The 23,478-nt window shown below is 46.8% G+C and overlaps 1 protein-coding gene across 1 annotated transcript; it reads left to right on the top strand.

The window, feature by feature from the left end:
* Positions 1–10,585: 10,585 nt before the first annotated feature.
* LOC310834401 (protein S100-A7-like) lies at positions 10,586–14,732 on the top strand. The gene is made up of 3 exons (XM_083717893.1): positions 10,586–10,673; positions 11,766–12,010; positions 14,506–14,732. Exons 2-3 carry the CDS (start codon positions 11,786–11,788, stop codon positions 14,668–14,670), a joined length of 390 nt encoding a protein of 129 aa, XP_083574019.1. The 5' UTR covers positions 10,586–10,673; positions 11,766–11,785; the 3' UTR covers positions 14,671–14,732.
* Positions 14,733–23,478: the final 8,746 nt, after the last annotated feature.

The following is a 23,478-nucleotide window of genomic DNA, read 5'->3' as shown; positions in this document are numbered from 1 at the left end:
TTTGCATCCATTTTTATTAATTTTCATACAGTTTTACAAATTCAGTTCAGTTTCAATGCAATATTCCCTTAAAACCTTTTGACTTCCCATCCTTGGTGTTTCTCTTCAAATCCTTTATCCTTAAATATAACACTTATTTCTTTTTTTAAGTAATATTTTTAATTAGTTTCCCAAATTATTACAAATCAGTCCTGATCACACAATTAATACAATTCCTTGGGGGTAAAATCAGGTTTCCCGCTCCTGTTGCAAAAACATGTCCATTACTTCCTCATGTAGCCACTTCATCCTTCTGTGATCTCCATTTAATAATCCTTCTCTTGATGTTAGTCCATTCCTACAGCTGACTTTTACTGTTTCCTTACATACAGCACCTCTGTTGTTTTTCATAAATATAAAATCCATTTCACGCATGTAAGGAGGTAAAGGGACCCCTGATCATTAGGTCCAGTCGTGGCCGACTCTGGGGTTGTGGCGCTCATCTCGCTTTATTGGCCGAGGGAGCCGTCGTACAGCTTCCAGGTCATGTGGCCAGCATGACTAAGCCACTTCTGGCGAACCAGAGCAGCGCATGGAAACGCCGTTTACCTTCCCACCAGAGCGGTACCTCTTTATCTACTTGCACTTTGACATGCTTTTGAACTGCTAGGTTGGCAGGAGCAGGGACCGAGCAACGGGAACTCACCCCGTCGCCGGGATTCGAACCGCCGACCTTCTGATAGGCAAGTCCTAGGCTCTGTGGTTTAACCCACAGCGCATGTAGTGCTTCATAAATGTTCTCAGACCTGTTGTGTTGGGAGTGTTAATCGCTTTCTTCTTTTGTCCAGTTCACTGCCATGTTTATAAAGCCACATTCCTTCCCTTCCGCTGTTCCCAGCTTGCATACAAGGCTGTGTTTATAAATAACTCCCTGATAAGATGTCCATTCTTCACAATTAAAATTCTACTCTGGGGTTCTTCTTTGGCATGCAGCAAAAAGATAAAGCCTTTTCACAAATGAAACCGCTTGTCAGATTTAATTAGCAGCCGTTCATCTTCTTGCTCTTAATTTCTCCCTCATACTCCTGGTCCAGTCCAAAGATAATTTATATAAAGTCCATTCAACCTCAGTCAAGGGGGGAGGGCATAATAAAGCATTGTTAAATTCCTTGTTCAGCAGAAATCAAGAGCCTCCACCCTCTGTTCCTCGGTGTCAGGCCAGAATAATATAGCTACAACTACACACATCTCTTTATTTTGCAGAAGAAAAAAGACCATTTGGAAAACATATGGAAGCACAAAGCACCGTGTCCCTCCTCCTTCTTTGCTAGCTGTTGTAAGGGTTTTCAAGCTTCATAAAAATCATTCAAATACCTGGACTCAAGGGCATCCTGATCATATTTGCAGATGACACCAAACTGGGAGGGGTGGCTAACACCCCAGAGGACAGGATCACACTTCAAAACGACCTTGACAGATTAGAGAACTGGGCCAAAACAAACAAGATGAATTTTAACAGGGAGAAATGTAAAGTATTGCACTTGGGCAAAAAAAATGAGAGGCACAAATACAAGATAGGCGACACCTGGCTTGAGAGCAGTACATGGGAAAAACATCTAGGAGTCTTGGTTGACCACAAACTGGACATGAGCCAACAGTGTGACGCGGCAGCTAAAAAAGCCAATGCAATTCTGGGCTGCATCAATAGGAGTATAGCATCTAGATCAAGGGAAGTAATAGTGCCACTGTATTCTGCTCTGGTCAGACCTCACCTGGAGTACTGTGTCCAGTTCTGGGCACCACAGTTCAAGAAGGACACTGACAAACCGGAACGTGTCCAGAGGAGGGCAACCAAAATGGTCAAAGGCCTGGAAACGATGCCTTATGAGGAACAGCTAAGGGAGCTGGGCATGTTTAGCCTGGAGAAGAGGAGGTTAAGGGGTGATATGATAGCCATGTTCAAATATATAAAAGGATGTCACATAGAGGAGGGAGAAAGGTTGTTTTCTGCTGCTCCAGAGAAGCGGACACGGAGCAATGGATCCAAACTACAAGAAAGAAGATTCCACCTAAACATTAGGAAGAACTTCCTGACAGTAAGAGCTGTTTGACAGTGGAATTTGCTGCCAAGGAGTGTGGTGGAGTCTCCTTCTTTGGAGGTCTTTAAGCAGAGGCTTGACAACCATATGTCAGGAGTGCTCTGATGGTGTTTCCTGCTTGGCAGGGGGTTGGACTCGATGGCCCTTGTGGTCTCTTCCAACTCTATGATTCTATGATTCTATGATTCAAAGAGCCAAACCCAGTCTTCTCGGCAGCTGATTGATTGCAGCCTGTTATAATATGCCGTTTCATGAGCGCCGCATAATAAACACCAATGTTCCAAATTAGTGAGGAACCGATCACAAATCATGCCGGAGATGGAGGTTCGTCCATGGCAGGGACACACTCCCAGGTTGCACCTGTTCTGCCGTTCAAGTTGGCAGATACGGGCTTAAGCGACACCGCGGGATGCAGTGAACTCCCCAGAAGCCCCTGAGGAGCATTGCCAGGAATTTCCCCCTGCCTCTACTGCCCCGGATGCCTGGGGATGGGTGGTAGGAAAACCATGGGTGGGCAGAAGGAGAAGACTTGGAGGAGGTGTCAGAAGATGAAGAGGCAACAGGGTTTAGTGAGCAGGAAGAGGCTGTGGCAGAAAGCAGTTCAGAATCAGAGGCAGAAGTGGAAGTTGGAGAGGGGGGGGCAAGAGGCAGCAATGAGTCAGGATGATGAAGAAGCCAAGGTGCCTTCCCCTCCGGCTGTGACCAGCCCCCTTCTCCCCAGTCTCCCAGGACCAGAAGAGGTATGCAGAGGGTGGAACAGAGACAGGCACAGCGATGGAGTCTCAGATTGCTTGGGAAGAACTTTGGGGGAGGAGGAGAATTAGGCAGCTATGGGAAGGGAGAGACCCCCACAACTGCCTGATATGGGCAAGATCTACTGGGACGAATTGATGTGCTCACCAGGCCTGGGCTGAGCAGCCTTGTATCTTTTAATAAAGAGTTTAATTTACTTAACGCCATGTGATTTAGGGCTACCAATGCCTACTAACTACGATGGCTATGCCTAAACAATGCTTCTGAATACCGATGGCTGGAAACCGCAGGAGGGGAGAGGGGTCCTGTGTTTGAGTCATGCTTGCGAGTTCCCATTGAGGCATCTGGGTTGGCCACTGTGAGAACAGGATGCTGGACTTGATGGGTCATTGGCCTGATCCAGCAACCTCTTCTTATGCACTTACGTCTAAATGAGTAAACATCAGCATTGTGGCTGGTGCAACGTGGTCCATTATGAGAACACCCAACATTTTGGGGGTATGAAAACACAGAAAGCAGTGACGCCCATCCACCCACGACTAATAACTCAGGCCGCCTTGCAAGCCTTGGAAAAGCCAGCTATTGCTTGTCGAATCTGGTAACCTGGATTGTGCAAATGGGGCCACAGAACAACTTGCTTGGCATATCAATGGCTAAGAGCAGTGGATAATTAAAGGAACCGCAATAACAGGAAGGACAGGCAGATACCAGGCGCTGGCTTGGAACAAATAACAAGGAAAAGAGGTTTGCCTTCATGATCAACTCACAATGTTCCTGAAGTCTATGGGGAGTTGTGAAACATAGTACAATTGCCCGAGTTTCAGGTTCATGGCACATATAAGGTTGGAGAACCCTTTTTCAGCCCCAGGGCCACATTCCCTCCTTAGCAAGGTTTTTTTTGGGGCATGGGCCAGTGGGCGGAGCCAGTGCAAGCAGGAACTAGAGAAGGGCTATTCTTTGGCGCAATCAGAAGGTCTCAGGTTTGGTCCCTGGCATCCCCATGTAGGGCTGGGAGAGAGAGACGCCTTGCTTGATGTTACGGAAAAATCTAGGTGCGAGGCTGCTCAGTCACCCAGCTCATTGGGCAGAGCCCGTGGGTCCCTGCAGAATAAAGGAAGGAGTCCAGCCACCAACCGGAGCAAATAGCTGTAGACCAAAGTTTATTGCGCAACAGGTTCAAAGAGGAATTTTGAACCCCGAGGATGGGGTCACAAGGACTTTGGAACAACTGATTGGTTCAAAATTGGGAAAGGCGTACGACAAGGCTGTATATTGTCTCCCTGCTTATTTAACTTACATGCAGAATTCATCATGCGAAAGGCTGGGCTGGATGAATCCCAAGCCAGAATTAAGATTGCCAGAAGAAATATCAACAACCTCAGATATGCAGATGACACAACCTTGATGACAGAAAGTGAGGAGGAATTAAAGAACCTTTTAATGAGGGTGAAAGAGGAGAGCGCAACATATGGTCTGAAGCTCAACATCAAAAAAACAAAGATCACGGCCACTGGTCCCATCACCTGCTGGCAAATAGAAGGGGAAGAAATGGAGGCAGTGAGAGATTTTACTTTCTTGGGCTCCATGATCACTGCAGATGGTGACAGCAGCCACAAAATTAAAAGACGCCTGCTTCTTGGGAGAAAAGCAATGACAAACCTAGGCAGCATCTTAAAAAGCAGAGACATCACCTTGCCAACAAAGATCCATACGTATAGTTAAAGCTATGGTTTTCCCAGTAGTGATGAATGGAAGTGAGAGCTGGACCATAAAGAAGGCTGATCACTGAAGAATTGATGCCTTTGAATTATGGTGCTGGAGGAGACTCTTGAGAGTCCCATGGACTGCAAGAAGATCAAACCTCTCCATTCTTAAGGAAATCAGCCCTGAGTGCTCACTGGAAGGACAGATCCTGAAGCTGAGGCTCCAAGACTTTGGCCACCTCATGAGAAGAGAAGACTCCCTGGATAAGACCCTGATGTTGGAAAAGATGGAGGGCACAAGGAGAAGGGGATGACAGAGGACAAGATGGTTGGACAGTGTTCTCGAAGCTACCAGCATGAGTTTGACCAAACTGTGGGAGGCAGTGGAAGACAGGAGTGCCTGGCGTGCTCTGGCCCAGAGAGTCACAAAGAGTCGGACATGACTAAACAACTAAACAACAACAACAAAAATCTTATCCCAGCATACAGTTCATTAAGCACCATCACTACATCATTGCTATATCAGAAAAGGGGAGGGTTATACATGATTAATATAGGAGGGATGTGTCGGGGCAGCAGGTGGATACAGGATATGTATTGGGAAGTACATTCTATGCACCTACTACAAAGGGACAATAGAACTTTGGTTTGCATAGTCTGCCACCTGGGCAAGTCCGGAGGAGTGCCTTTGCCCAGCGATTGACACCTATGAGTACCTTCCTGTGAGTACGTGACCTCCTGCTTGAGAGATTATGGTGGGGATTAAGTGGTTTCCAAGACCTTGACCAATGAAGCAAATTGGTCGTGGAATGAAGGAAACTGGCAAAGGAGTTGATTTTATGTGGTTTTTAAAGCTAGGTAACTTCCCTGAGCTGTCAAGCTGAAAGGATACATTTATGCATAACATTTGTACCATTTAACAACTTTAAAGATGTGGCCCTCCGCCCCGTAATTTCCATAACACTTGCAAATCCTGGAGAGCTGTTGCCAGTCAGTGTCCACAATACTGACCTAGATGGACTAATGGCTTGACTCAGGGTTGCTGCCTTTGGCCAGGCAAAGTACAGGACAGATTGGGGGTGGAATAGGGGGTGGGGGCTAAAATGACTTTACCTGGTGAAGAAATGACTTCAGAGCAATCCATGACAATGACACACATGGTTCACAGTGTTTTATTCAACGAGAAAAATAACAAAAGCACTATAATGGATGAGTCTAAGAAAAATATTGAATGTTACAAGTGTAGCTGGGCTTTGTAATGCTCACTGGTTTGCTGCTGCCCCTTCAGAAACCGCCTTGTCTGTCTTGATGGCAACTTCCAGGCAACTCTATTACTCCTTTAAACTCATTGTGTATTTAAGCAAGTAAACTCATCAAGCTTAATCAAATGTCCAAGGGCCAATGAACATCATTAGTGTATTTAATAACATTGCCATTTAATAAGCTAAACTATTAAGCCCTCTTTTTCAAAAATAGATTTCATAAATCCAAATAAATAATTATTTTCACCATATACAAAAAGAAGCATGCATCTACCTGCACACTTCCAAGACATTTGCCCTACATAGCTGCCTACATAGCTGGCTTGCCATCTCTCAGCTCTTTAGCATGCCTCCTTCCCTTCGTGGTGCCTAGCTCTCTGTTCATGTTCAGTTCTTGCCAATCTCTAAACAAGAAGCTGGAGAGTGGGGTTATTAAAAACCCAGCAATGCTTCTCTTGTATTTTCAAACTCCCCTGGCTTTTTAGCAGTTAGGGATCCTGTTATGTACTGAGTTGAATAGGACCCAAAATGCAGCAGTCTGATTGGTCCTAGAACAATAGGATCCAAAATGCAGCAGTCTGATTGGTCCTAGAACAATAGGATTCAGAATGCAGCAGTCTGATTGGTCCTAGAACAATAGGATCCAAAATGCAGCAGTCTGATTGGTCCTAGAACAATAGGATTCAGAATGCAGCAGTCTGATTGGTCCTAGAACAATAGGATCCAAAATGCAGCAGTCTGATTGGTCCACAGGAGCCACCCAATCCAACTCCAAGTGGAAGTGAATCCGCAACCTGATTGATCTACAGGAGAATCCCGGAATTAGCCAATCACATGGGGCCCATTGTGTAAATAATGTATATAAAGCAGACATTTCGGGGGAATTGGCCTTCCTCCCTACTATGAGCTGAATAAAGAGCATGAAATCCACACTCGACTCCGAGTATATTTCAGGGTTTCTCTGGCCGCCAACAACGCCTTAACCCCTTGCCCCTAATGCAAAGAAGTTGAAGAATGACAAAGGGAGAGTGTGGTAGATCACTGCCAGTTTTTGATACTGGATAGTAGATCACAGCCTACTTGAACCCGGATATGCCTGGACTAGATGATCCTCAGGGTCCCTTCGAACTCTACAATTCTATAATACAACAAAGAGCACCTCCTTTCTTTGAATGGCCCCCACAAATGTGTCTAGTTTGTGGTTGCATTTTGGAAATGTGCTTGTTTGGCAAAGGGCTACAGCTCATTGGTAGAGCCCTCTCTGCATGGACAAAGGCCGGTGGTCGAATGCCTGGCATTTCCAGCTGGGCTGAGAATGGCTCTGCCCAAAACCACGGAGAGCTGCTGCCAATCTGTGTTGATGCTACTGATCGAGGTGTGTCAAGACTCTGCTAAGTTCATGATTGGGAAATAATTGTCGAAGCTGCCTGAGGATGAGTCAGTCTCCGCAAAGGATCTACCTGTTTCAGAGTTCCAGTAAGTGATTTGGGATGTAGATGAGGACTTTTGAGATGGCTCTTCCATTCGTTCTCCTTCCGAGTACCACATTTCAACAACATGGACGCCTCTCTGTGTACTGGAACCAAAGGGTTCTCAACAGTGGATTGCAAAACCCTTGGTAGAACAAGTTTGGGAACTTTGGGAGCTGGGAACCTTTCTGTACAGCTGAGCTCACCACCTTCTTGCTAATGGGATTTTGCCTATCAAAGGGACAGTTGGGCCAATTTGTCTACTTCTGTTTCCTTCGGTTATTCATTTCCCCCGTCTCAAATCCAGCTCCCAGCATGTCCACAACAGTTTGCATATGCGGCGCTGTGGTGCAAAGATCCCTCCGGCAGGGACCCCCCCCATTTCCCAGTGTTGCTGACCTTTTTAAAGGGGGGGAACCCCAAAGTTGCTGACCTTTTTATAGGGAGCTGCCACCACGCCAAGACATTATCTCTGCTTGGGAAAAGAAAACAGGAAACATGAACAAAGAGCCAGTGTGGTGTAGTGGTTAAGAGCAGTAGTCACGTAATCTGGGGAACTGGGTTCGCGTCTCCGCTCCTCCACATGCAGCTGCTGGGTGACCTTGGGCCAGTCACACTTCTCTGAAGTCTCTCAGCCCCACTCACCTCACAGAGTGTTTGTTGTGGGGGAGGAAGGGAAAGGAGAATGTTAGCCGCTTTGAGACTCCTGAAGGGGAGTGAAAGGCGGGATATCAAATCCAAACTCTTCTTCATCCAGTAAACAGTTAGGATGCAGCTTAACTGTATCAGAAAGGCACCCAGCCAATTTGGTTGCCCCTAAATATTCCTGCAGACATTTCTGAGATCATGGTCTTTCTAACGAGTGGCTTGGTTAATTGTCTTACTTTAAATGTTGTGATGATCCTATGCCCTTTTAAAATGTGTTTTTTTGGGGTGGGTGGGGGGTTATTACAGTTGTTGTTTTTATTTTGATTATGTATTTTGTGGTTTTATATTTTGATTTTATTCAGTGAAGTGCACCAAGACCTTGGGGTATGGGGCGGTATATAAATTCAAAAATTCAATTATTATTATTATTATTATTATTATTATTATTATTATTATTATTATTCTCTCTTCCTACCATCCACATGCCCCTTTTTGTCCCTTTATACTGGCATGTTTTACACCAGCTTTCTTTCAATTAGCATAAATAGATAAAACAGGAAGTGGAGGGGAGAGAGGTAGCAGTGAGAGAAGACAGACAGACACGCCCTCCCATATCCCATGCCTTCCTGCAGCAACACTTAGAAGGAAATCTGTCTCTGTATACAATTGGGTTTACTCTCAGGTGCATTTACATAGGATTATCTTTGCTGCAGGAATTATACCTTTATATTGCTTTTAATCATCACCTGACCCAGGAAGGTGACCTTTGCAAAATGAAATCGCACGGCTGCGTTGCAAGATCACAATAATAGTAATTATAATAATAATAATACTTTATTATTTATACCCCGCCCATCTGGCTGGGTTTCCCCAGCCACCCTGGGCGGCTTCCAACAGAATATTAAAATATAACAGTCTATTAAACATTAAAAGCTTCCCTAAACCGGGCTGCCTTCAGATGTCTTCTAAAAGTCTGGTAGTTGTTCTTCTCTTTGACATCTGGTGGGAGGGCATTCCACAGGACAGGCACCGCTACCGAGAAGGCCTCTGCCTGGTTCCCTGTAACTTGGCTTCTCACAGTGAGGGAACTGCCAGAAGGCCCTCAGCCCTGGACCTCAGTGTCCGGGCAGAACAATGGGCGTGGAGACGCTCTTTCAGGTATACTGGACCAAGGCTGTTTAGGGCTTTAAAGGTCCGCACCAACACTTTGAATTGTGCTCAGAAACGTACTAGGAGCCAGTGTAGGTCTTTCAAGACCAGTGTTATGTGGTCCCGGCGGCCGCTCCCAGTCATCAGTCTAGCTGCCGCATTCTGGATTAGTTATTTCCTAGTCACCTTCAAAGGTTATTAAGCCACCACCTGATTGTCATCCTACTCAAATCACTCTTGGGAATAGGCTGGACCAGTTCTAGTCCAAGAAGGTTGAAAGGGCTGTTTAGCGGTGGCAGCGAAGCTAAAGACGAAGTCTAACTTTCTCTGCCTGGCTTCCTGCCCTCCCTCGACTGTTGCAGTACAGGCTAGAAGGCATGGATACAAGAAACACAACTGCAATCACGGCAACTTTGGCTCTTAATCATTGCACAAGAGTGGAAGGTGACAAAATGAAAGGTGTTTTCAGATGCATATGGAATTTGGTCAGGATTAATGACTTCCCATCAGGAAACAGGTTGTATGGTAATTCCTGGGTGGCACCCAATCACTCCCTCATAAGCAGCTGAATCTTGTGTCATCACCATCGCTGAAATCCAGACTCAGGGAGGTGTATATAAACAGTGCCAGGAGAGCCCTACATCACATCCACAGCTAGGAATCAGCTGGCAAGCTCGGTGAGTCTCTTTCTTATAACACCTCTCTTTAGAGAAATGTTGCGCCAAAACCTGTTCTCCAGTGATTGCAATAACCGGTACATGGTGTGCCCCTGGAAATGTCTCAGAAAACTCCCACAGGTCCAAAACACAGTGGCTGGAGTCAGGGGTGGAGGAAGGGGGTTATGGTGGGGGCGTACTGCCCTGGGTGTCTTCGCTGAGGGGGGTGACATTTGGCAGTTTCGGGTGGGCAGCACGCCAAATGTCCGCCATCGGTGACTCGTTCCGCCCCTGGTTGCAGGGCACGCGTGCCGCTCCATGCACCAGAGTGGCTATCCTGCGCCTGGGAGGGCACCCTCCGTGCCCCGCCCCCCTTGGGTGCCCGCCCGCCCTGGGCAGCGGGGTAAAATGTTCCGCCGCTGGCTGGGCTTGCCTTTAGATGTCGCATAAGGTCTGTTCTAAAAGCGTTGGATTGGCTACTGGTCTGTTTCTGTGCCCAATTCAGGGCCTGCCCATTTGTGTTTAAAATCCTAAACGACTTAGGCGCCAAATATCTGAAAGGCCCTCTTCCTCCTTAAAGGACCACCCCCCCCGGTAATAAAATGAGCAGAGGTGACCCTTTTGGTAGCTCCCCCCTCCCTCAGAGGTTTGGGGTGGTGGTCCCCCAGGAGAGGGCCTTCTCTGTGGCAGCCCCTAAAGTTGTGGAATTCCCGCCTCACAGAGGTTCATCTGGCTTTTCGCTTCCCGGTAAACCCTCAAGCTATCTAAGTTTTGGCAATATGTTTTTAAGTGGCCAAAAGGGGACTTTGGCAAACCCAACTGCCATTGAACCAAATGTGTTTTGACTATACGTAATTTTGGCTTTAGGCGCAATCGCCGGAACGTAACTCCTGTGTAAATTGCAGGCTTACTGTACAACTTTACAGCTTTCTTCACCTGGCCTTTGACACCCTAGGTGTGTGTTTTCTGGTTCCACCTGTTCCGGTGCCTGTAATCTGATTTAACTGTTTTTTTAAATCTTAAATGGTTGTAACTTGGTGGTAAAGGGCGAGTTATAAATGTGGTGGCGATTATGACAATGATAGTAGTAATAGTTTCTCAAATGTTTCCTTGCCAAACAAAAGAGGCTCCTGCTTTTCTGCCTCATTTGCAGAGTCCTTTAGGAGGTCTTTATAATTTTGGAAAGTTAGGTGATGATTTTACCTAACCTAGAGTTCTGTGAGAGGGACCAGGGGTCTGTCTGGGCATGTTCCTCTAGGGCCCTGCAGCCTCCACAGCTGTTTGTACAACAACATCTGGGTGTGGACAGCCCTGCCACGTATTCCTGTGGAACATGACTGAAACATAGGAACAAGGAGAGACTTCCAGCCTTAACAATCTACAATTGCCATGGTTCTTTCTTTGCAAGGGGCGATGGGCAGGAAGCCATGACTGTTCTAAGTACTATCATAGTATTGTCAATGTATAGTCTTTTGGAGAACTGAGAAATCGAAAGGGACACATTCACACATCCTTAGCTACTGCTGGTGGCTGAACTGGAATATCTTGCTGGCTTGCGGCTTCCTAAATTCTTCATAGCTTTAGTGGCTGAAAAGGCCCATGATTATGAACACGTTGAGATGTGTCCAAGGGAACGGGGGCAATTGGCAGGCCCCCAGCTGGCTCCAGCCCACCAGCCGGTTGCTGGTCAAACTCCAGTCCTTGCTTCTGCATCAAACTGTGACTCAGGGCTTCAGAAACCTTTCAGAAGCTGAGCACACAAGCCAGCAGAGTAAAAAAACCTCTTCGCAACAGAAGGGCAGATAGAGGCATATGTAAAGCATATTCACAGCAGTTTATTTAGCATACATCAGGACAAAGAAAAACATGTCTGCTCTCCTTGCATGTCCAAAGCAAGAAGCATAAGCAAAAGCTATACACAAACGGAAGTTCCCAGCAAGCTGTGCTGGAATGTAAACAGGCATGTGACACACAACAGTCATGCCTGTTCCTCTTAAGGTGGAACGGAATATCTTAACAGTTTCATGCATATGCCTGCCTCTTCCAGGTCAGCAGAGATTGCAGATAATGGCAACACATCCTCCGAGTTCCCACCAACACCCTCCGGTTACCCATCCCAAGACTCCAGCCACATTGGATAGTTTGCCTCACTGCACTCTGGAGTTGGCGCTCGAGATCATTGTGAACATCTACCATCAGTTCGCTCCTCGGGAAGGCAAGGATGACTTCTTGAGCCTCAAGGACATGACGGAGCTTCTCAAGAGCCAAGCTCCCACTTTCCTGGCTGCCTGCGTGAGTGAAGCCAAAGGAAATGGCATTGTTGGTGGTTCAAATGTGTTTGCAAAAAATCGGGAGTCAGGTTGTTGTTGTTCTTTAGTCGTTTAGTCATGTCCGCCTCTTCGTGACCCCCTGGACCAGAGTACGCCAGGCACTCCTGTCTTCCACTGCCTCCCGCAGTTTGGTCAAACTCATGCTGGTAGCTTCGAGAACACTGTCCAACCATCTCGTCCTCTGTCGTCCCTTCTCCTTCTGCCCTCCATCTTTCCCAACATCAGGGTCTTTTCTAGGGAGTCTTCTCTTCTCATGGGCTGGCCAAAGTATTGGAGCCTCAGCTTCAGGATCTGTCCTTCCAGTGAGCACTCAGGGCTGTTTTCCTTCAGAATGGAGAGGTTTGATCTTCTTGCAGTCCATGGGACTCTCCAGAGTCTCCTCCAGCACCAGAATTCAAAAGATCCATTCTTCGGCAATGAGCCTTCTTTATGGTCCAGCTCTCACTTCCATACATCACTAATGGAAAAACCATAGCTTTAACTATACGGACCTTTGTTGGCAAGGTGATGTCTTTGCTTTTTAAGATGCTAGCTTTCTTGTAATGTTGGGGCCATCCGGATGACCTGTTTGCCGAGAGTTCATCCTGATTTGCTTGCGCAAAGGTGATGCAGAGGTTAGATGAGACCTGGTCTTTACTGAGTTCCCCAAGAAAAGGGATGGACTGTTAAACCACCCTGGGAACTGTAGTGCTGTGAGGGGAAAAGAGGGTCCCCTAGCAACTCTCAGCACCTTTAACCAAACTGTGGTCCCCAAGGAACTATTGGGGGCCCACTTCAAATCCCTGATTCTTCCTTTGAAGCCTTCCCTGCCACACCAACGCCCCACATTATGTATGATTTTAGTTGCAGGGCTGCTGGGCATAGCTTCCCTCAAAAGGCCATGTGGGGCCAAATGGGGAGGCCTGGCGGGTGAGCTTTTAGTATGCACCTACATCCCTCCTGCAATTCTAGATATAGGTAGGTAGCTGTGTTGGTCTGCCATAGCTGAAATAAAATTAAAAAAATCCTTCCAGTAGCACCTTAGAGAAGTTTGTTATTAGTATGAGCTTTCGTGTGTATGCACACTTCTTCAGATACAGTGGTACCTCAGGTTAAGAATTTAATTTGTTCTGGAGGTCCGTTCTTAACCTGAAACTGTTCTTAACCTGAGGTACCACTTTAGTTAAAGGGGCTTCCCGCTGCCGCCGGAGGACAATTTCTGTTCTCATCCTGAAGCAAAGTTCTTAACCCGAGGTACTATTTCTGGGTTAGCAGTGTCTGTAACCTGAAGCATCTGTAACCTGAGGTACCACTGTACACTGAAACAGAAGTCACCAGAACCTTACATATAGTGAGAGGGTGTTGGGAATGGGACTTATTACCAAACTCAAAACCATGGAGAGACCTGGTCTGAATAGAGACATTGGATTCTTATCTCATTATACATGATAAAGCTATTTTTGGCCATCTCACCCCTTGCTTTTTCCTGTAAGACCAATTGCAGTCGTTTCCTGTAAGAACAATTGCAGTCGTTAAGACCAATTGCAGTCGTCAACTGATTTACCACACCCATCAGCCAATCACCCATTCCCAACACCCTTCTGAGTAATACCCCTCCCCACCCTCTCACTATATATAAGGGTCTAGTGACTTCTGTTTCAGTGTATCTGAAGAAGTGTGCGTGCACACGAAAGCTCATACCAATAACAAACCTACGTTGGTCTCTAAGGTGCTACTGGAAGGACTTTATTTTATTTTATCCCTCCTGCAAAATACTGAGAGGACAAATCAGGACTAATCTTCCAGTATGCCTGAAAGAGCGTCTCCACCCCCATCGTTCAGCCCGGACACTGAGGTCCAGCACCAAGGGCCTTCTGGAAGTTCCCTCACTGCGAGAAGCGAAGTTACAGGGAACCAGGCAGAGGGCCTTCTCGGTAGTGGCACCCTCCCTGTGGAACACTCTCCCTCAGATGTCAAGGAGATAAATAACTTATACGACTTTGAGAAGAAATCTGAAGGCAGCCCTGTTTAGGGAAGTTTTTAATATTTGATATTTTATCGCTTTCTATTATTATTATTATTATTATTATTATTATTATTATTATTATTATTATTAATTATTATAATAATATTGTTGGGAGCCGCCCAGAGTGGCTGGGAAAACCCAGCCAGTTGGGAGGGGTATAAAAATAAATTATTATTATTATTATTATTATCTACACTGGTCAGTTAAAACGTTAAAAATATGTTATAAAAATGTGACACCAGTGGGCGCTATAGAACAGCAATCTGTCGTCAATGGAAAATTGCCTTGAGAATTATATCATGGTTGGTTTTTTTAAGTGGTGATGGATGATGGAAATTGTAGTCCAGCCATATCTGGTCCCCTAAGGTCAAAGAATAAGGCAGATCATGATGTTTTCAGAGGAGCATTTGCCAACCAAAGTTTCATCTAGTTCTCCCCATCTTCCCTTACAGAACAGAAACCGCCCAGACTACATGAAAGAGCTCTTCAAAAAGGCAGATGTTGACAAGAACGGACAACTGACTTTTGAGGAGTTCACCAAAGTGTTTGCTTTCCTGGTAGACGATGCCCATCGCCTGAGTCACGGCGAGGACCGATGTGGCCCAGACCACGATTGAGCTCCCCCCATAAATTGGTACTGCCTGTTGTAAAAGCTGCCAAATAAAGGATTTTCACGAGACATGTGACCCTAAAGCATCTGTTCATAGAATGTGGGCTGCCCATGCAATGTGGGCTGCCCAACCTCTGTTGAAAAGCTTCCCATGAAGGTAATCCCACCACTTCTCAATGGAACATACCTTTTTAAAAAACCAAAATCCATTACCATGAATTCATAGTAGGAAAACACACACAGAATAGAATGGCTGATCATAACAGGAAAAACCAGCAGTACCATTACATACATCGGCCTATAAAAAGTAACATTGTTATTATTCTTTTTTTACAGAAGGAAATGCTTAATTCTGTAATAATCAAAATGCAAACGTATTTCCTCAATTTCCCCAATTTCCAGGGGTTCCAGGAGCTTACCCAGGGTTCATCTTCCTTGGAATAAGGGACAGCAGAGACTGTGGTCTCTTTAAGATACATGGTTTATTCACACATATATAAAGCCTGAGTCATGGATAGGCAAACTAAGGACCGGGGGCCGGATCTGGCCCAATCACCCTCTAAATCCGGCCCGCGGATGGTCTGGGAATCAGCGTGTTTTTACATGAGTGGAATGTGTCCTTTTATTTAAAATGCATCTCTGGGTTATTTGTGGGGCATAGGAATTCGTTCATTTCCCCCCCCCCCCTTCAGAATATAGTCTGGCAGTGGACTGGCCCCCTGCTGAAAAAGTTTGCTGACCCCTGGCTGAGTCTACGATGGAGGGGCTCGCAGCATTAACAGCCGAAGAGGTTCTTGCTTCTCACATAGCCACAGGCTTGGATTCAAGCCGAAATCACGCATGGCTCTGACTTTGGCTTCCCAGCCTGCTACCTGCTTTGTCTTTCTCACCACCAGTTAGTTGAGGAAGGCTGCTCCCTCCAGCCATTTGCCCTGTGTTGCTGAGCCACTTCTTTTGTTATGTTAATAACCCATACTTAGGCCATTACCACACCAGGAAGCTAGCCTGGCTATTCCAGGAATTGCAACCCTGCTGGATGCAAAGTTTAGAAGGGGCCACAGGCATAACAACTGATTCCCCGCTCCCCCCCAAAAAAACAACACTATCTCTCTCCAAGAACAAGGTATCTGTTCCCAGATGAATGAACAGGCAGCAGAACACAGCTTCCCTATAGAACAATAACAGGTAAGTACCAGAATGGGTTACTTCCGGGTCTCGACAATCGTGCTTTGCGCATGCGCAGAAGCGCCGAATTGCAACCCGCATGTACACAGACGGGGCGCTGCGGGTTACGAATGTGCCTCCCGCACGGATCACGTTCGCAACCCGAGTGTCCACTGTATAGTAACAGCTTATTCCTTTCAAGCAAGTTTCCAACCCATCAGAATCTCTTGGCACTATTAAAAGTTTACTGTCCACACACTCTCACTGCGCATATACTTGTGTGTAGGTAAAACCTCTTTCAATTGTTCAGCAGAGTAATCTTCCCGGAAGCAGTGGACAACAACAGAAGTGGTTTTAAAGATGACTCGCCAAACTCTGACGTCTCGGTCAAGAGATTTTATTCCCTGACCGGGTACAAGTGTTACGGTAGCAAAGATATTTTTCAACTGTTAATATAAACAGCAATTAACAGCACACTTTCAAACAAAGTCTCTCTTATCTCCTGCATGTTGTAAATTACAGGAATGGTCCTTCAGCAGATTTTACAGGCAGTACTCTTTGGTCAGAAGCCTGCAAAAAATGAAACCAAGTGGCCTTCTTTTTTTTTGGCACTTCCAGTTGAGGCTAATTAAGCTCAGAGTGCCACTCCCATATATAAAGGAATGTTCTGGAACCTTCTAGAAACTTCTACTTGTTTCTGGCAGAATGATTCTCTAACAGGCACATCAAAGAGGATGAGTTTCTGATATGTTTAAGTCAGGATGAAAGCCTCCGTAGCAGAGATGCATTACACAAAGGCCTTGCTCATTCTTTGCCTTGTTCCAATGTAGCGCAGAGGCATTCTGAGACACACGGTTATTGGAACAATTCCCAAACACCATGAAATAGTTCCTATCATGCCTGACATGCAAAAAGCATCCATCAACAGCTGCTCAAAAAGCAAGACAAAATTTCAAGAAGGATTCATGTAGTAAAAGGTAAAGGGACCCCTGACCATTAGGTCCAGTTGTGGCCGACTCTGGGGTTGCGGCGCTCATCTCGCTTTATTGGCCGAGGGAGCTGGCGTACAGCTTCCGGGCCATGTGGCCAGCATGACTAAGCCGCTTCTGGCGAACCAGAGCAGCGCACGGAAATGCCGTTTACCTTCCCACCGGAGTGGTACCTATTTATCTACTTGCACTTTGATGTGCTTTTGAACTGCTAGGTTGGCAGGAGCAGGGACCGAGCAACGGGAGCTCACCCCGTCGCGGATTCGAACCGCTCACCTTCTGATCAGCAAGCCCTAGGCTCTGTGGTATAACTCACAGTGCCACCTGCGTCCCAACTTATTATATATATAAGACCTTAACATTCTTATTACACTTATCAACAGTCCAAGTTCACAAAGTTCTCCGTCCAAGTTGGCTGGGCAAGGAGGAGTTGTGGGAGGCAGCAGCAAGGAAACCCCAAAGGGAATCCCCAGAGGTAATGGGATACCAAGGAGAGATCAGAGGGAGAAGACTGGGAGGAGGTGCCAGATACTTGAAGGGGCAACAGGGTGAAGTGTGCGGGAAGAGCCTGTGATAGGGAGCAGTTCAGACTCCAAGGCTGAAGAAGGCTGCTGAAAAATCCAGGAAGTCTCCCTCTCTTGCTGCGACGGTGTGATGGCCTGGGATTCGGACTCAGAGGCTGAACCTGAGGAATCCCAGCCTGCACAGGAGTCCCTGCCTCCAGAACCAGCTGAGCCAGGGCTGGGGCCTGAGCCTGAAGGGTCCTCACCTGTGCTGGATCCTCAGGTGCAGGCACCAGCTGAGCCTGCTCTGGCTCCTGAGGTGATGGAGGACCCAATGCCTGCAGGTGCTCCACTCTCAGCCCCGTCAGAGGAAGCTGAGGTTGCCTCTGGGTCCGGTAACCCTCCAGTCTCTCTTGAGCTGCAGAGGCTCAGGGCAGAGAGGTGGAGGGAACTAAGTTCCTGCAGGAGGAGTGCTCGCCTCCAGGCCAGGAGAGGTGAGTCACCTGAGGATCGGGGCTGCCCTATGCCTCAGAAGAGATAAAAGCCAGCCAGCCCCAGTCCCAGGTTGTGGGAGCAACATTGTTGGTAACCTGTTCCTGCCGGCACCCTGTCCTGCACTTCTGCCAGAGTTCCTGGCCTCACCTGACTCCTTGCCTTGGACCCTGTTTCAGCCTTGACGGACAGCCCCCATACCCCGCACCATCGACCTAGGACTGGACTCGAACCTTGCCTCTCGGTTAGCCCCCGGCAGTGGCCTAGCGTGGGTTGTCAGCACCCGGGGCAAGGCAAGTAATTTGCACCCCCTAACCCGTGGATTTGTGCCCCCTAACCCATGGATTTGCGCCCCCTAACCCTATCCCCCAGATGTTGCGCCCGGTGCGGCCGCCCCCCCTGCACCCCCCACGCTACGCCACTGGCCCCCGGGACCAGCACAGACAAGTTCCTCTCCCCCTTGGTCTCCAAGAATGTGCAGGATAATGAGGAAGGCAGAGCAGGGACCAGAGGTGTGTGGGCACATGTTGAGGCTGCTTGGGAAACATCTGGGAGAGACCACTGGGAGAATACTGGCGGCCAGAAGTTGGAAAGGCGAAATAACACCAACAATAACAGAAATGGCAAACACTCATGATAGAGTATTTTCAACTAGCAAACTGGAAAAGTCAGGGGAACCTTAAATCAATAAGTATATGGAGAATGGAAAATATTTAAGGAATACATAAGACTATATTATAAAAATGATACCATCCTAGCAGAATTGAATGATATTTGTGCATAATAAATAAATGGAATAAACATCTTAGAGGAATATATGGGAAAAGATATAAAACAAACTGTGTGATAAAATCAAGACAATAGAAAAAGTATAATGAGAACGACTGGAAGCTTTTCACAGAAGACTTTATTGGATAAGACATGATGCTGTATAAATATCTGGTAATTGCTCTTTTTGCTTTTTCTTTTCTTGTTACTTTTAAACTTTTTGTAGTTTTTGATTTGGAGAATTCTTTTTTTTTCTTTTCTTTTTCTTTTCTGTGCTCAACTTTGTTGTACTTACCTTTATTGTAAGGTTGAATTTTAAACCAATAAAGATATATTTATATATATAAAAAAGGGAAACATCTGGGAGAGACAGAGCCTTAGGGAGGTGTGGAAGGCCGGAACCTCCAGTATTGGCAACTGCTCCATAGGGGCAAGACCTACTGAGAAATGTTGCTGAGGCCACGAGGCCGAGTGGTACGTTTGTTTCCTTGGATAAAGAGTTAATTTCGCTGACAATGGAGATCTTCCTCCTTTATTGCTGACCTGAATCTGACTCCAGCCCTGACCAAGAGCAACAGAAGAGCAGGCAGAACGTGTACTGCAGGTCAGGAAATCAGGATGCTCGTTTGGTTAATGACAAGCATCAAGCAAACTGGGTGCTTTGTGCAAGATTGTGATCATACCGTGACAACGATCTGAGCCACTAGATGGTGCAAGAGGTACATGCATTGAGCTCGGCTAGGACATTTGATTAATGGGCTGTTCTTCCAAAGGAGGGGTGCAAGAAGGATTGGTTTTGGGACTTGTGCTTTATTATTATTATTATATTTTTAATATAATTTTTTATTAGTTTTTTTTAACATATCATTTTCAACAGTAATTAAACATACTTTTATGAGGCGTTCTCAAAGTAAAGGAAGGGTTGAACTCTGATTAATAAGAGCACTCCTACACTTTTACATCTTATTCAAATTTTTGACTTCCATCAATCCTGTGTGAAATTTTTCCAATCTAATCTCTTAGTATGCATTTCTTATCTTCCCTATTACATTTCAAACTCATTACGCATATCTCTGTCTTTTTCTACTTTGTAACACTTCGTATATTTCTCCTTACAAAACTTCTTGTAGTCCCACTAGCGTAATTTGTTGATTACAAATAATTCATATACTTCTCCCAATCTTCGGTAAATCTCTGGTCCCGCAGGTTTCGAATCCTTCCTGCCATTTTGTCCAATTCTGCATAGTCCATAAATTTTGTCTGCCATTCTTCTTTCATCGGAATTTCTTCTTGTTTCCATATCTGGGCTAACAATACTCTTGCCAGTTTTGGGACTTGTGCTTTTAAACACGTTAACCTGGGGTCAGGAGTGAGCAGTGAGATAGCCAAGTTTCTTGATGCTGCTGAATTGTTTAAGGTGCTGATAACACCACCAAGAAGAGCCCAGGAATTTTGTGGATCCATTATTTTACTCTCTCTCTCTCTCTCTCTCTCTCTCTCACACACACACACACAAGCAGCGGTAGCGCAATGCAGTGTTTTCCTGGGAGTCATCTCTCTTGAAACCAGTCATGCTTCCTTCTGACTGTATCGGTTCAACACTTTGAGGTTTAGCCAAAGATCTTCAACCGGCTGAAATAATAATAATAATTTATTATTTATACCCGGCCCATCTGGCTGTGTTTCCCCAGCCACTCTGGGCGGCTCCCAATCGAGTGTTAAAAACAATACAGCATTAAATACTAAAAACTTCCCTAAACAGGGCTGCCTTCAGATGTCTTTTAAAAATAAGATAGCTGCTTATTTCCTTGACATCTGATGGGAGAGCGTTCCCCAGGGCGGGCACCACTACCGAGAAGGCCCTCTGTCCGGTTCCCTGTAACCTCACTTCTCACAATGAGGGAACCGCCAGAAGGCCATCGGCGCTGGACCTCAGTGTCCGGGCTGAACGATGGGGGTGGAGACGCTCCTTCAGGTATACAGGACCGAGGCCGTTTAGGGCTTTAAAGGTCAGCACCAACACTTTGAATTGTGCTTGGAAACGTACTGGGAGCCAATGCAGATCTCTCAGAACCGGTGTTATGTGGTCCTGGTGGGCACTCCCAGTCACCAGTCTAGCTGCCACATTGTGGATTAATTGCAGTTTCTGGGTCACCTTCAAAGGTAGCCCCACATAGAGCTCATTTCCCCACCATTAGCTTTTAATTAAAAACACTGACAAAAATTGTAAGAAGTGTTCCCATTTAAACTGCAAGAGTGAAGTCGGAAGTCCATCGAGGGAAAGGAAATATAGCTGGCGGGTCCAGGGAGTTGATCAATGCCTCTTTACAAGATGGGGTGGTCCCTGCCTGTTTGGAGGAGGCGATGGTAAAACCAATCCTTAAGAAAGCTTCCCTGGATTCGGAAAACCTAACTAACTACAGACCAGTTGCTAATCTCCCTTTCCCAAGCAAGGTTCTGGAGCGAGTGGTCGCAGACCAGATCCAGGTGCTTTTGGGAGAAACTGATTTTCTGGATCCGTTTCAGTCAGGGTTTTGGCACAGAAACTGCTTTGGTCGCCCTGTATGATGACCTCTGTTGAGAGAGAGAGAAGAGAAACATGTCCCTGTTAATTCTCCTCGACCTCTCAGCAGCTTTTGATACCATCCACCATGGTTTCCTTCTGGAGCAACTCTCCGAATTAGGCGTAGGTGGCATCGATTCGCGCTTCTTCCAGTCCCACTAGAATGGCCGTTCCCAGAGACTGTTGCTTTTCATCTTAAGAAATGGAACTTAGTGTGCTTGCGGGGACAGCGTCCAGGAGATTCGAACTCCCTTGGGGGCTTTCCATCCAGTGCCCCCACCTCCTCCTTCTTTACGAACTTGGGGGTGGTTTATTGCGCATCCGCGGATGAGACTGCATCTTCCCTTACACCGGGAAGAATTTGGGAGGCTGATTACTCCCATCTCAGCCTGGGCCTGACAAATTAATTGACAAAGATCATCTAATCAATGTTTTCAATAGTTATGCAGAAGAACCACAGAGAATGGGCACGAGTTAGTGTGCAGTGCTTCAGCCTAAGGAACCCCTTGGGCTGAGTGAGAGCGGAGTTGGAAAAGACTACAGCCTGGACCCCTGGAGAGTTTACCCAAGATAAGACCAAACTTGCTTTTTAAAAAGGGAAAACCAATGTTAGAATCAATCTGGCATAAAATTTAACAAAGTGTTATGAAGTCTAGCAGTGATGGAACAAAAATGCCTTAGAATGTTCTCGATGAAAAATTCCATGTTACAAGTTACTGTTTTCTTGGTTCCAATGGTTGCAATGCATTTTGGTCCCTGAGTGCAGGAATTGCCCTGTCAACTGCTGGGGTCACTGTGAGCTGGAGAGTCCAGGGATATTTGGGGAGGGGGGCAGATTTCCCATCCCTCCTGTAAGTTATTCTTGGTTATCAGCCTGCTAACTGTAGAAGGATTGGGCTGAAACTACCACTGCTTCCAACCCTGGATTTTTCTGAGCCAGCTTTCCCCATTGTGTTTTCCCCCAGGAGTTTCTGGACCACAACTGGGGCCCTTCAGATTCAAGCCCCTGCCCTGGCTCAGCTGGCCCTGGAGGAGGGGACTCCTATGCAGGCTGGGATTCTTCAGGTTCAGCCTCTGAATCCGATTCCCAGGCCATCACACACTGCTTCCAACCTTGGATTTTTCTGAGCCAGCTTTCCTCATTGTGCTTTCCCCAGGAGTGTCTGGACCACAACCTCTGTCATCTCTGACTGTTGGCTGTGCTAACTGGGGCCAATGGGAGTTGGGAGCCCCATGACATTAGGAGAGACACATCTGTCCTAGAACATCCCAAGACGGATGACTAAATGTATCATACTCTTGTGTGTGCTTGAATTCATCAGAAGACCGCTTGCTTTTTCCACTGGTTTCATTTTTTTATATATATATAATTTTTTATTGGTTTTTTCAACACAGATTTAAAGGCAAAACAAGACACCATACATAAATGAACAAAACATATAAACATGTTGTCAGGACTGCCCGAGGTCCCAGCTCACAAAGGACCAACGCCAGTTCGTTGTTATATACAAACGTCTTTATTGAAGTTCAGTTTCGATTTCAAAGCCGTGGCGCGCAGCTCTACGTCTCAAACTCTAGACCGCTGAAGCTCCGTCTGAATCTCCTCCCCCCAGACACCAGTTTAAGACTCTAGCCTTGCTCCACCTCTTCCTTTGCTCTTTCCTCCTCTGGGTCCGCCTGTCCGCTGGGGTCTTGCCCTTTCTAGACTCTTCTGACGCTGAGTCCCCTGAGTCTTCCCCCTCCCTCCGGCGGGCTTTAGGACCTGGTTCCCAATCCGGGTTTCCTGCTGTGCCGCGCGCCTGTACATTCGAACTTGGCGCGCGTGCCCAGCCGGCAACCTTCCTCCTGACCGTTACACTGCTCCTGTCACTGCTTCCCCCTTCGGAGAGGCTAGCTGGACCTGACTTCCCCTCCGTTCCCTCACTCTGTGATAGAGGCGTGGCCAGCCCTGATTCATCTTCTCTCCCTGCTGGAGGAGAAGCTGGCCCTGATACATGGGACTCTTCCTCCCCACTACACTCTGGTGTAGGAGCTGGTCCTGATCTCCCGCTGCTGCTTTGGGAGTCCCCGCTGGCCCCTTGCTTCTGGTGTGTCCCCCCTGGGACCCCCCTTGCCCTGGCCATAGGCGCCCCCCTCTGGGAATCTTCTGATTCGCTGGAGAGGCTCATGGAATCTCTCGGGCCACTTTCATACTCCCCTACGCTGCCCTCCGATTCTTCCCCTTCGCTCTCCATTTCCTCTCTCCCCTGTGCCTCTGCTCCTGAGCCCCTGACATCCATCCCCCCCTCGAAGCCCCCCTTCCCCCTCCCCCTCTTCGGGTGCGGGTTCCGGGTGCT

Source organism: Podarcis gaigeae, assembly GCF_964106915.1.
Source record: "Podarcis gaigeae genome assembly, chromosome: 16".
Classification (NCBI taxonomy): domain Eukaryota; kingdom Metazoa; phylum Chordata; class Lepidosauria; order Squamata; family Lacertidae; genus Podarcis; species Podarcis gaigeae.
The sequence above is the reverse complement of the archived record's forward strand: the minus strand, read 5'-3'. Positions and strand labels throughout refer to the sequence as shown.

What these genes read in the sequence shown, in the direction of transcription:
- LOC310834401 (XM_083717893.1), top strand. Translation starts at nt 11,786, where the DNA reads ATGGCAACACATCCTCCGAGTTCCCACCAACACCCTCCGGTTACCCAT. An exon ending in CCACTTTCCTGGCTGCCTGC is followed by an intron (nt 12,011 to 14,505) that starts GTGAGTGAAGCC and finishes CTTCCCTTACAG; the next exon opens with AACAGAAACCGCCCAGACTA.